A 14,478-nucleotide genomic window follows, 5' to 3' on the forward strand; every position below is an offset into this window, starting at 1 on the left:
TTGTTGCTGACTGTCAGCTGGGCCATTGTCTCCATGTGATCTTTTGTCTCCAAGCAAGCTAGTCTTAGCCTTCAGCATATGGTGTTCTCAGGGCAGGAAGAGGAAAAGGGCACAAACTGCAAGACCTCCTAAGGCTTTGTCTGGGAAGTTTCACAATGTCACTTCCACCACATTCTACTAGTCAAAGTACATCACTTTGGCCCTGCCTAACAGTAACATAACCATTTCAGTAGAAGGAGAGCAAAAACTTCCTTTTCTGAAAAACAAAAACAAAGACAACAACAACAAAATCCCTGACTTTGAGCTTGGTTTTCAGATACGCTCAGTAATGTTTTCCTTTCCTCAGGCACAGCAGGGGGAGGGAGATCGGAAAGGGTAAGGAATCAGGAGACACCAGACCTTTCTTGGAGCACAGACTGGCTAAAAGGGAAGAAATTCTTCAACACCACACAAGCTCCCATCATCTACCGCATACATGCAGAAGTAAAAGGGAGATGGGAGTACTGCTAACCTTCTTAGTATCAAAGGGAGAGGCCAGGGTCACTGATATCCAGGGCTGAAACTTTCTCTAAGTTCACAGCAAGTTTCCTGGGGAGACAGCTTTGGGAATGATGTGGTTCTGAAACATGGAACTTGACCTCACCTCCCAAGGGAGATCCTACTCCTAGGCTCTCCCCATGTCTTCTTAAGGGGCACTTCCAACTCTCAAATTCATTCCAAAAACAGGTTTGTGCTTTTTTGCTTGCATGTAATCTTTATCCTACCACTCAAATATCTGACTCCCCTTTTGGTGACCATTTCTCTGCAGCTGGGGTCCATGGCTATAAAGTGGGAGGAAAGAAGCAGTAGCAGGGAACCCAGGGATAAAGATCCCGAGACAGGATAGATCCTAAAATTGGCCCGTAGGCGGGCAACACTCACTCCACGGATAGCCCTCTGTGTTAAGCAGGAGGCTGGGCATTGGAGGTGGGGGTGCCCTGACGAAGGCAGCTCAAGGCCATGCTTCAGTGCAGGACGACTGTAGTTAACACAGGCATCATAGTCTGTACAGGCACAGACAGACTTTTAGGGAGATCTTCCAAAAGCCCCTCAGGCCCAACGTTAAACCCAGAACTGCAGAAATGAAGCTCTACCCCGTAATACAACCCTACCTGACCACAGAATTAAAAGCCTCTTCCATCACATTAGGTAACAACAGCAATGTTTTGTGATGGGCAGTCTCAAACGCCACCGTGTCACGTACCCCACATCGGAGCCGATCACAGTCACCCCAAAGGTCCCGCATCCGAGCAGGGACACACAAGCACAATCACGCACCTGTCACGGCCTCATCACTGCGCACACACCCCGCCTCGTCACGGCCACAAACGCTCACACTTAAACATGCATACGCAAGCCTGAGCTCCGGGCTCCACACGTCCTGTCTGCGCCAGGAGGCCTCGAGGATTCCTCGCCGTGAGCGCCCGCCGCGCCCAGACACCCGTTCCCACTCGGAGCGCCACGACTTTGAGGATTTCGGAAGAGCCAGAGACGCAAAGTTCTTTTCAAAAGCTGCCAGGGGTCTGTGGGAAATGTAGTTCAACGCCGGAAAAACCCGGATGTCGAGAGGGCGCGCGGAGGCCGCGGCCGCGAGGACGGAGCCGCGGAGACGCTTGGGAGGTGCAGCCGGCGGGGGAGTACGCAGGCGCAGGCGGCTGGCCAGTGGTCCAAGGTGAGGCTGGTGGGTCCTGTGGGCACGGAGGAGGCGGGTGATGGGGGGACCCGTGGGGAATGCCGAGGAGGGACCGCTGGAGAAGACGAGGAAGGAAGAGGGAACCTGGGCGGAGAAGGCCGAGGAGGAAAGCGCGAGTCCGGGCCCTAGAGAAAGCGAGGAGGGAAGCGAGAACCTAGGCAGAGGAAGGAAGCGGGAGCCAGGGCCGGGGAGCGCCCGAGAGGGAGCCGGGAGTGCAGGGTGGACAGGGCCAAGGAGGGACCTGGAAGCCCGAGGCGGGTGTGAGCTCGGCGAGGGCAGGAATTTTGTCTGATTTTTCCCCGTGAGGAATCCCCAGCTCTCGGAGCGCGGCCTGGCATGCACAAGCATACAGTTTGTATAGCTTTGTGTGCCTGTGCTTGTGTGTGTTTGGGCGTGTGTTACTCCGTGTGACATTGTGGAACCGGTTGTTTATGAAAGTGTTAGGATCTCTGCGTTTTTTTTGAATTAGGTGCGAGTCGATTTGTTTTTGAGACTACAACTTTGGAGAAGCGACAGTAAGGGGTTTATGAGTAAAATTTTGCTTCTTTGTGTAGGACTGTGTGATGGGCTGTGCGAGATTATGCATGACGTATGTCCATGGGATTGTGATTGTGTAGTAGGTGATATAACTGAATATGTCTAATTTTTGAAGTATTTTGTGTGCACAATCCATGGTGACTATGTGGCTCACTGTGTGAGATGGAGCGCTTGAGAAATTGGATGCATGACTAGTTAAGTATGTATTGTTTAGATTATCTGAACATGGGCCATTTTATGTGCTTCAAAATTTCACTCTGTGGCAATTAGACAAGTAAAATAGAGGATGAGGAGTAAGTAAAGGATGAGGACAAGTAAAATAAATAGAGGACAGGATGAGATAAAATAATTTTCAGATGGTAGGATAGTTTACTGGGGAAACCACATATTGACTAATGACTAGTATGTTGAAATAAGTAGAACACCATTAGCAGCACACACACAAAAATTTTCTCCCGTAACTACCACTCTCAAAATTTCTATTTGGGTGAATTTTTTTTTTCTTCCATTGGATGAATTCCTGGACAGGTTCAATAATTCTTCAGTCACCCTGAAGACAATAAAAATATCTGTTGAAGATTTAAACACAAAATCAGTCTTACAAGAGTCATGTAGCTAGATAAAATATTCACTGTAGACATCAATACTCCAAACTCATTTTAAAAGCAAAAACTCTCCCTCCTGTTGGAAGCCTGCAATGTGAAAGAGTACATGATCAGTTTCTTCTCTGATTTCTCAACCTCTGTTTTGTCTCTGCTCCCTCTAGGTGGGTAGTCTCCAGCTGCAATGGATTGGGAGCTGGAAAAGGGAAGAGAAGTCAGGGAGAAGAAGAGGCTAACATGACTGGTACCATTATAATTTAGTGTAAGTCATCTTTTGTCTTCTGAAAGAACCCACTGCTGGCCACTTCCAGAGATACACTTCCCTTCTTATGGGCATAGACACTTCTCCAGCTGCCTCCTCAGTGCTTCCTCTGGGCATGCAGTGGCCCACCTGGTGGGTCTTGTCTCTCTAGTCAGTCCTCTTGGCAGGGTCCAAGCCAAACTAGGCAGGCTGCATCCATGGGGTCCCCATCTGGAGCTCAGGTGAGAATTAGCCACCTCAGTCACTTTGCACTCCCAAATCCTGGAAACATATACATTTTCCCCCTGAATTCTCCCACCACTTTGGTTCCTATTGGCATCAGGGTCTGAGAGGCCCCTTGTTTATTATAAGGAAGAGAGAAGCACCCACTTTTCTTCTCTCTGGAAAACTGTGTTCTAAAAATCATTTACTCTCTTAAAGAGACATTCCCTTCTCTAAGCCTCTCCAGCCTCGAAGTAGGAGTTAATGGTAGCAAAACTTTACAGTCAGCTGCTTTACAAGACTTTATTTTAGAATGAGGGACACTCAGAAGCTTGTTTTGCTCACCATCTTTGGGACATATGCTGAAACTGAAGCAGAAAGATTTCTAAGTTACCATCCTGTTAAAAACAAACGGTGACAGCAATTAGAAAACTCAGAGCTTTGCTGGAAAAAAACATTAACAAATCAACAGGCTTCATATTTTTGTATTTGTGCATATGTGTATATATATGTATCAGAAAACTGGGAAGTGGCCAGTGGCCATCAAAAATATGAGCTACAAAGGATTGCTTGTGTAAAACAAAATTTTTTTTTAATATTCCTAAGGGACTCAAAAATCAAGACTTGGATAAAAGGACAGAAAGACACAACATGATAAAGTGTCAAAACTCCCTAAAATTTCTTGCAGTTCCAGTAAAATTTTTGAACTTTCTAAAGTTCTTAGGAGAAAATGAACAAGCCAAAAATTCTGAAAGAGAAAAATAATGGAGGGGGAAGTAGGCCTAGCTGATATTAAAATTGTTTTAAAACTGTAATAACTACAGAGTAATCTTGGTGATTAAATGCACCGATCAGTGGAACTAAATACGAAGTCCAGATCAACTCAGACATATAAAGGAAATAAAGTATATGATAAAGAGGGCAGTTTTGATGAGTAGAGAAAGTATAGATTATCGAATACCTGATGGTGCTAAACCAGATGGCCCAGTAATTTTTTTTTTAAGTTATTTTTGCATGGGAAAAATGCAAAGTCAAATGAGAAACTATAAAAAATTATTTTAAGTAAAGACAGGATTAATTTCCTTCTTTTAAAGAAGATCTAATATCAATCCAGAAAATAAAAAAAAAAAAACTTAGTAGAAAAGTGAAAGATCTAGACCTTTCACAGATAAGAAACTAAAGACGTTTTTTAAACTTATGAAAAGAAGCTTATCTCCTCTCATAATAAGAAAAATAAAAACTAGAACCACAGTTTATACCTATTAGATAGGCAGGCATCAAGAAGTTTGTATCAGTAGTATATATCAGGATATAGAGTGACAGGTATTCTCATATATTGCTGGTGGTAGTATAAATGGTAGAGCCTTAAAGGAGAGCAGCTTGGACGTAGTTAATAACAGTAGGCTGCTTAGGAGAGAAAAGGTGGTGCTAGAGAGGAGGGGAGCTTGCCCAGAATCTAACCTATTGCCCCAAGAGCCTGTATCTCTGGCTTTGGGGATAAAATAAGATTTGCCTAGCTCATTCTCCCCCTTGTATTTATATGGGATGTGCAGAGTGGATAGGGCCCAAAGCAAGGGCAATGGAGGCAATTTTAATTGAGTCGTAAATCATAAGAGAGCTGTAAGGCATGTGTGGTGCATGTGGCTTCTTTTCATCTTGGCTTTGCCTTCTTAGGAACCGCCCGTTTTCTAAAGGGGAGCCCAAAGAAAGACTGGTCATCTTTTGCAAATCTCAAAGCCATGGCTCAGGTGAGGTGATGGTTCCTCTCTCTTTTCTGAAATAGTCTTTTTTTTTTTTTTTGTAAGAATATTTGAGCATTTGCCTTTCTTGTACTAAAATCCTCCTGCGTATCTTCCCCTTCAGGGAAGTGGTCCCATTTCTTCCCATATTGGCCAAATAAGCCTTTACCTTCCACAAGTGCTCCTTCTAATTTTAACCAGTGTTCACACATTAAGTGGGTATGTCATTCAACATCTTTCTCAGTCCTCTCCCAGAAGCAATAATGGGACAAAAATGCATTTCGTCAAATTTAATGAGAATATATTACTGCATGAATTTGTCTTGTATAGATGAAAAGAGTCAAGATGGAGAGGGAATTGAAAGACCACTATCAGTAAGTGGCAAGAAGTCGTGTCTTGAGGCTTTGACAGTAGAGCTTTGCTTGGCAGATTGTACGAAGAACTGAGAATTGTGTATTTCTCCTGTCTGATCCTTCAGTTTTGCTCATAGCTGCCAACAATTCCTAAAAATCTGTGGCCTGCCAATAATATTCCTCCAGTATGCTGATAATGTTACAGATTTATGCCTATTTTTAAATTTCTTCCAATTTTTTTATTTGGTTGCAGGAGAAGTAAATGTATGTGCTTAAATCACAGTGCTGAACTAGCAGTGTAACTCTTGAAATATTTTGCTCTTGGTTTCAATTACTCTCTCCTGGTTCTTTCTTTCAGAAAATTCATCTTTATATCTGGACCTCTTAAATACTGGTGTTATCCTGCTTCTGTATTGGTTCTCTTCTCTTTACAGTCTCCTTTTCCTATTCACAATCTACTACTGTTATTCTAATGATGCTTAAGTAATTTTAATCCTAAACCTCTGGCCTGAGTGTCAAAACCATATCCATTCTCTAACTAGCTATCACCACCTGCATGTTCCACAGATGCTTCAGGCACATGGCCAAGATTTACCTCATTATCTCCTGCCTATCCTGTGTTTTGTTGTGGTTTTTTTTTCTAATCTGCTTATGTCCCCAGCCCCTACCCACCTGCTGATACAGCTAACTTGAGTTAAATGTCTCCTCCTTCACCATACAACCATTTAGTGGTGAATCTTATTCCTCATACCACAGTGCCCTTCATCCCCACTGATACTATGTTTATTTGGGTGCCTCTCTCATAGTGGTCACTTGTCTTCCCATTTAACACCTTTGCTTCTTTTCCAGTCCTTCAAGTGCTCACTCCAGTGCTCACTTACAGATCTTCGTGTTTCTTAGGCTTTTCTGTTTAACTGTTGTATGTGTGTGGTAAAATATACATAACAAAATTTTACCATTTTAACTATTTTTAAATGTGTGATTCAGTGCCATTAAGTACATTCACAATGTTGTGTAACTGTCACTACTGTCTATTTCCAGAACTTTTTCATCATCTCAAACAGAAACTCTGTACCAATAACATTAAACAACTACTCTTATCTTATGGTTTTTATAGCATCAGACCCAAAGCACATTAGAGGAATATATAAAGACAATCCATTAAGGGAGAAGAAAATATTAGAATGCTCATTAATAGTTTAAATTCAAGAATAGTAATTATTAATAATAATATAATTTTCCAATTCATGAATATGATGCACATCTCCTTTTTAGATCTTTAAATTCTCTCAGTAATATTTTGATGTTTTCAGTGTAAGAGTGTTGCAAATATTTTGTTATATTAATCCCTAGGTATTTCTCTTTTTATGCTATTGTAAATACTATTCATTTTTATTTCAAATTTCCATCATTTGTTGCTAGTATATGAAAATGCAGTTGATTTTTGTGTATTGACCTGCAGTCTTTCTAAACTCACTTAATAGTTTTAGTAATTTTTTTGAGATGCTTTAGGATTTTTTACATAGCCAATCATGTCATATGTGAATAATAACTGTTTTCCTTCTTGCTTTCCAATCTATATTCCTTTTATTTCTGTCTTGCTTTACTACATTGTCTAGAACTTTCAGTACAATGTTGAATAGAAGTGATGAGAACAGACATTTTTGCCTTATTCCTGACAGGGGAAAAGCATTCAGTAAAAGACTGCTAAGTATGTTAATAGCAATAGTTTTTACATAGATGCTTTTTTTCAGATTTATCAGGTTAAAGAAGTTCTAGTTTGCTGATAGTTTTTATCACAAATGGGTGTTGTATTTTGTCAAAAGTTTTTCTGCATGTATTGGTTTTCTGCATTTTATGGCTTTTTTCTATTAACATGATGAATTATATTGATTGATTTTGAAGGTGTTAAACTGCTTAGTAGCCCTAGGATAAACCTCACTGGGTCATGATATATTATTTTTTTATATATTGTTTGATAAATTTGCTAATACACTGTTAAGGATTCTTTGGTCTGTGGTTCATAAAGAATTAGGTGTATGGTTTTTCTTGTAATATCTTTGTTTAGTGTTGGTATCAGAGTAATGCTGTCTTATAAAATGAGTTGGGAAGTATTCTCTCCTCTTTTTTTCTGAAAGAGTTAGTATTATTTCTTCCTTCAGTGTTTGTTAGAATTCACCAGCGAAGCCATCTGAGCCTGGAAATTTCTTTGTGGAAAGGTATTTAACTAGCAGTTCAATTTTCTTAATAGAATTATGGCTATTCATGTTATCAATTTTTTTTTTCCTTCGGTGAGCTTTTGTAATTTGTGTCTTTCAAGGAATTTGTCCATTTCATCTAAGTTATAAAATTTGTTGGCATAAAGTTGTTAAAAATATACTCTTTTTATCCTTTTGATTTTGTACAATCTGTAGCAATGCCCCTCTTTCACTCCTGTTATTGATAATTTTTCTCTTACTTGTTTCCTTGGTCAATGGCTAGAGGTTTATCAATTTCATTGATCTTTTCAAAATACCAGCTTTTGGTTTCATTGATTTCCTCCATTGTTTTTCTGTTTCCTATTTCTTCACTTCTGCTCTTATATATTTTTTGTGTGTGTGAGGAAGATTAGCCCTGAGCTAACATCTGCCAGTCCTCCCCGTTTTTCTTGAGGAAGACTGGCCCTGAGCTAACATCTGTGCCCATCTTCTTCCACTTTATGTGGGACGCCGCCACAGCATGGCCTGACACGCGGTGCGTCGGTGCGCGCCCGGAACCGAACCCGGGCCGCCAGCAGCAGAGTGCATGCGCTTAACCGCTACGCCATGGGGCCGGCCCCAATTTTTTATTTCCTTTCCTTTTCATTACTTTGGGTTTAATTAATTCTTTTTCTAGTTTTGTAGGTAAAAGCTTATATCGTTGATATAAGACCTTTCTTTTTTTCTAATGGAACATTTAATGTTATAAATTTCCCTCTAAGGACTGTTTTAGTAGCTTTCGACAAATTTTGACATGTATTTTCATTTTCTTTTAGTTGAAAATATTTTCTAATTTTCCTCACGATTTCTATTTTGACCCTTTGGTTTTTTAGAAGTATGTTTAATTTCCAGATATTTGGGGATTTTCTAGATAGCTTTCTATTATTGATTTCTAGTTTAATTCTCTTGCAATCAGGGAACATATGATTTCAATCTTCTTAAATTTATGGAGACGTCTTTTGTAGCACAGGTTGTAGTTTAACTTGAATGTTCTGTGTGCGCTTGTAAAAAACGTATATTCTAGTGTTATTAGGTTGTATATTCTCTAAATAATCAGGTCAGATTGGTTGATGGTGATGGTAAAGTCTATATCCTTATTGATTATCAGTCTATTTGTTATAGCAATGACAGAGAGGAAAGTTGAAATCTTCTCTTATAATCGTGGCTTTGTCTGTTTTTCCTTTTCAATCAGGTTTTACTTAATGTATTTTAAAATTCTGTTTTTAGGTGCATTCACATCTAGGACTGTCATATCCTCTCATGAGTTGACGCCCTCTATCATTATGAAATGCCTCACTTAATCCCCAAGAATATTCTTTGTTCTGCATCTATTTTGTTTGATACTATTATAGCCATTCTGGCTTTCTCATGATGAGTATTTACATAGTATATCTGTCTTCCATCTTTTTTACTTTAACCTACCTGTGTTTTAATATTTATAGTGAGTTTCATAGACAGTATATAGTTTGGTCTTAGTTTTTTCTCCAATCTGATACCCTCTACCTTCTAATTGGAGTTTTTAGTTCATTTTCATTTAATTAATTATCAATAAGTTGGGTTTAAATATACCATCTTGCTATTTTTCCTATTTTCCCAATTTTTATTATTGTTGTTGTTCCTTTTTGTCTCTTTTCTTGTTTTCTTTTTTTATTTTTTTGAAGAAGATCGGCCCTGAGCTAGCATCCATGCCAATCCTCCTCTTTTTGCTGAGGAAGACCGGCTCTGAGCTAACATCTATTGCCAGTCCTCCTCCTTTTTTTCCCCCAAAGCCCCAGTAGATAGTTGTATGTCATAGTTGCACATGCTTCTAGTTGCTGTATGTGGGACGCTGCCTCAGCATGGCCGGACAAGCGGTGCGTCAGCGCGTGCCTGGGATCCGAACCCGGGCCGCCAGTAGCAGAGTGCGTGCACTTAACCACTAAGGCACAGGGCCAGCCCCTCTTGTTTTCTTTTGGATTGAGAAATTTTTTTATGATTCCATTTTTTCTCTATTATTCACTTATTAGAAGTATCTCTTTGTTTTATTTTTTTAGTGGTTGCCCTAGGCCCAGGGATTGGTGAACTGTTGCCTAAGGGTTCAATCAGGTATGCCACCTGGTTTTGTAAATATTAAGTTTAACTGGAATGCAGCCAATTGCCAAAGCATTTTGGATAGCTTATATTACTTTCTCTTCAAGTGCACTGCTCTTTCCTTCTTCAATGTCTAATCTGTTGTTACTCCCATTCATTGCATTTTTCACATCATATATTTCTTCTCTAGAAGTTCTATTTGATCCTTTTTCGTATCTTCAATTTCTCTCATCATGTTCATCTTTCCTCTACGTTCTTGAGCTTATGGAGCAATACCTGTTTTAACATCCTTATTTGCTGAATCCAATATCTCTGTTATTTCTGGTTTTGTTTTTGTTTTTTTTCTTCCTCCTGAATATAGATCCCATTTTCCTGCTTCTTTGCTTGCCTGGAAATTTTTTACTTGAATTTTATTTATTTATTATGTTATTGCAGTCATAATAGTTTATAACATTGTGAAATTTCAGTTGTACATTATTATTTGTCAGTCACTATATATATGTGCTCCTTTACCCCTTATGCCCACCCCCTAACCCCCTTCCCCTCTGGTACCCACTAATCAGTTCTCTTTGTCCATGTGTTATCTTCTGCATATGAGTGTAATCATGCAGTGTTTGTTTTTCTCTTTCTGGCTTATTTCATTTAACATAATACCCTCAAGGTCCATCCATGTTGCAACTGGAATGATTTTGTCTTTTTTTTATGGCTGAGTAGTATTCCATTGTGTGTGTGTGTGTGTGTGTGTATATATATATATATATATATATATATATCACATCTTCTTTATCCATTCATCAGTCAGTGGGCACTTGGGTTGCTTCCATGTCTTGGCTTTTGTGAATAAGGCTGCAATGAACATAGGGGTGCATAAGTCTCTTTGAATTGTTGATTTCAAGTTCTTTGGATAAATACCCAGTAGTGGGATAGCTGGGTCATATGGTGTTTCTATTTTTAATTTTTTGAGAAATCTCCATACTGTTTTCCATAGTGGCTACACCAGTTTGCATTCCCACCAGCAGTGTATGAGGGTTCCCTTTTTCCCACATCCTCTCCAACATTTGTTATTTATTGTCTTGGTAATTATAGCCACTCTAACGGGTATAAGGTGATATCTCATTGTAGTTCTGATTTGCATTTCTCTAATGATTAGTGATGTTGAACATCTTTTCATGTGCCTATTGGCCATCTATATATATCTTCTTTGGAAAAATGTCTGTTCATATCCTCTGCCCATTTCTTGATCGGGGTTTTTGTTTTTTTGTTGTTGTGTTGTGTGAGTTCTTTATATGTTTTAGAGATTAATACCTTGTCACATACATGATTTGTAAATATTTTCTCCCAGTTGCTGGGTTGTCTTTTTTTTGTTTTGTTCCTGGTTTCCTTTGCCTTGCAGAAGCTCTTTAGTCTGATGTAGTCTCATTTGTTTACTTCTTTCTTTTGTTTCCCTTGCCTGAGTAGACATGGTATTCAAAAAGCTATTTCTAAGGCCAGTGTCAACGAGTGTACTGCCTGTATTTTCTTCTAGGAGTTTTATGGTTTCACGTCTTACCTTCAAGTCTTTAATCCATTTTGAGTTAACTTTTGTGTATGGTGTAAGGTAATGGTCTATTTTCATTCTTTTGCATGCAGCTGTCCGATTTTCCCAACACCATTTATTGAAAAGACTTTCCTCTCTCCATTGTATGTTCTTGGCTCCTTTGTCGAAGATTAGCTGTCTGTAGATGTGATTTTATTTCTGGGCTTTCAGATCTATTCCACTGATCTGTATGTCTGTTTTTGTACCAGTACCATGCTGTTTTGATTACTATAGCTTTGTAGTATATTGTGAAGTCAGGGATTGTGATGCCTCCAGCTTTGTTCTTTTTTCTCAGGATTGCTTTAGCTATTCGGGGTCTTTTGTTGCCCCATATGAATTTTAGTATTCTTTATTCTGTTTCTCTGAAGAATGTCCTTGGATTCTGATTGGGATTGCATTGAATCTATAGATTGCTTTAGGTAGTATGGACATTTTAAGTATGTTTATTCTTCCAATCCATGTGCATGGAATATTTTTCCATTTCTTTATGTTGTCATCGATTTCTTTCAATAATGTCTTATAGTTTTCATTGTATAGGTCTTTCACCTCCTTGGTTAAATTTATTCCTAGATATTTTGGGGGTTTTTTTTGCGATCGTAAATGGAGTTGTATTCTTGAGTTCTCTTTCTGTTAGTGCGTTATTAGAGTGTAGAAATGCAACTGGTTTTTGTAAGTTGATTTTGTACCCTGCAACTTTGCTGTAGTTGTTAATTATTTCTAATAGTTTTCCAACAGATTCTTTAGGTTTTTCTATATATAGAATCATGTCATCTGCAAACAGTGAGAGTTTCACTTCTTCCTTGCCTATTTGGATACCTTTTATTTATTTTTCTTGCCTAATTGCTCTGGCCAGAACCTCCAGTACTGTGTTGAATAAGAGTGGTGAGAGTGGGCACCCTTGTCCTGTTCCTGTTCTCAGAGGGATGGCTTTCAGTTTTTCCCTGTTGAGTATGATGTTGGCCGTGGGTTTGTCATGTATGGCCTTTATTATGTTGAGTTACTTTCGTTCTATACCCATTATGTTGAGCGTTTTTATCATAAAGAGATGTTGGATCTTGTCAAATGCTTTCTCTGCATCTATTGAGATGATCATGTGGTTTTTATTCTTCATTTTGTTAATGTGGTGTTATCACATTGATTGATTTGCGGGTGTTGAACCATCCTTGCTTCCCTGGTATAAATCCTACTTGATCGTGATGTATGATCCCTTTAAGGTATTGCTGTATTTGGTTTGCCAATATTTTGTTGAGGATTTTTTCATCTGTGTTCATCAGCAATATTGGCCTGTAATTTTCCTTCTTCTTGTTGTCCTTGTCTGGCTTTGGGATCAGGCTGTTGTTGGCATTGTAGAATGAATTAGGAAGTGTTCTGTCTTCTTCAGGTTTTTTTGGAATAGTTTGAGAAGGATAGGTATTAAATCTTTGAATCTTTGGTAGAATTCTCCTGAGAATGGTCCTGGACTTTTATTTTTTGGGAGGTTTTTTGATTACTATTTCAATCTCTTTACTTGTGGTTGGTCTATTCAGATTATCTATTTCTTCCTGATTCCATTTTGGGAGGTTGTAAATCTAAGTTTATTTAGTTTTCAGAGTCTAAGAATTTATCCATTTCTTCTAGATTGTCCAATTTGTTGGCATATAGTTTTTTATAGTATTCTCTCTCTTTTTTTTTTATTTGTAAGGAACATCAGCCCTGTACTAACATCTGCCAGTCCTCCTCTTTTTGCTGAGGAAGACTGGCCCTGGGCTAACATCTGTGCCCATCTTCCTCCACTTTATATGGGACGCCGCCAGAGCATGGCTTAATAAGCATTGCATCGGTGCATGCCCAGGATCTGAACCGGCGAACCCCGGGCTGCCTCAGCAGAGTGTGCACGCTTAACTGCTTGCACCACTGGGCTGGCGCCATAGTATTCTCATAATCCTTTGTATTTCTGTGGTATCTGTTTTAATTTCTCCTCTTTCATTTCTAATTTTATTTATTTGAGCCTTCTGTCTTTTTTTCTTAGTGAGTCTGGCTAAGGGTTTGTCAATTTTGCTTATCTTCTCAAAGAAGCAGCTCTTTGTTTCATTGCTCCTTTCTCCTGTTTTTCTTTTTTTTTTTTTTCTGTTTCATTTATTTCTGCTCTAGTTTTTATTATTTTCCTCTTTCTGCTGACTTTGGGCTTTGTTCTTTTTCAAGTTCTGTTAGGTGTAGTTTAAGATTACTTATTTGAGATTTTTCTTGTTTGTTATGATGGGCTTGTATTGCTATGAATTTCTCTCTTAGGACTGCTTTTGCTGCATCCCATATGCGATGGTATGGTGTATTTTCATTTTCATTTGTCTCCAGATATTTTTTGATTTCTTCTTTAATTTCTTAATCGATCCATTGGTTGTTCAGTAGCATGTTGTTTAGTCTCCACATATTTGTCACTTTCCCTGCTTTTTTCCTGTGGTTGATTTCTAGTTTCTTAGCATTATGGTTGCAAAAGATGCTTGACATGATTTCAGTCTTCTTGAATTTATTGAGGCTTGCCTTGTTCCCTAACGTATGGTTTATATTTGAGAATGTTCCATGTACACTTGAGAAGAATGTGTATTCTGCTGATTTTGGCTAGAGTGTTCTATATATATCTGTTCAGTCCATCTGGTCTAGTTTTTCATTTAATTCCACTATTTCTTTGTTGACTTTCAGTCTGGATGATCTATTCATTGATGTAAGTTGGGTGTTGAGATCTCCTACTATTATTGTGTTGCTGTTAATTTTTCCTTTTAGGTCTGTTAATAGTTGCTTTATTGACTTTGGTGCTCCTGTGTTAGGTGCGTATATATTTGTAAGTGTTATGTCCTCTTGGTGGAGTGTTCCTTTTATCATTATATACTGTTCCTCTTTGTCTCTCATTGCCTTTTTTATCTTGAAGTCTCTTTGTCTGATATAAGTATGGCAACACCTGCTTTTTCTTGTTTGCCGTTAGCTTAGAGTATCGTCTTCCATCCTTTTACTCTGAGCCTGTGTTTGTCGTTAGAGCTGAGATGTATTTCTTGGAGGCAGCATATTGTTGGGTCTTGTTTTTTAATCCATCCAGCCACTCTGTCTTTTGATTGGAGATTTCAGTCCATTTACATTTAGAGTGATTATTGATATACAAGGGCTTAATATTGCCATTTTATAACTTGTTTTCCAGTTG

At 38.9% G+C, this 14,478-nt stretch overlaps 1 protein-coding gene across 1 annotated transcript in view; it reads left to right on the forward strand.

Annotated features, from left to right (window-relative positions):
• Nucleotides 1-1,645: 1,645 nt before the first annotated feature.
• ZNF567 (zinc finger protein 567) overlaps nucleotides 1,646-14,478 on the forward strand; it is a 30,038-nt gene continuing 17,205 nt past the window's right edge. Inside the window, exons 1-3 of the mRNA XM_058530844.1 lie at nucleotides 1,646-1,711; nucleotides 3,036-3,133; nucleotides 5,009-5,082. Of these exons, the coding sequence (XP_058386827.1) occupies nucleotides 5,074-5,082 (9 nt within the window). The 5' untranslated portion in view covers nucleotides 1,646-1,711; nucleotides 3,036-3,133; nucleotides 5,009-5,073. The remainder of the gene's footprint in view (nucleotides 1,712-3,035; nucleotides 3,134-5,008; nucleotides 5,083-14,478) is intronic.

This window comes from Diceros bicornis, chromosome 34 (assembly GCF_020826845.1).
Source record: "Diceros bicornis minor isolate mBicDic1 chromosome 34, mDicBic1.mat.cur, whole genome shotgun sequence".
NCBI classification, from domain to species: domain Eukaryota; kingdom Metazoa; phylum Chordata; class Mammalia; order Perissodactyla; family Rhinocerotidae; genus Diceros; species Diceros bicornis.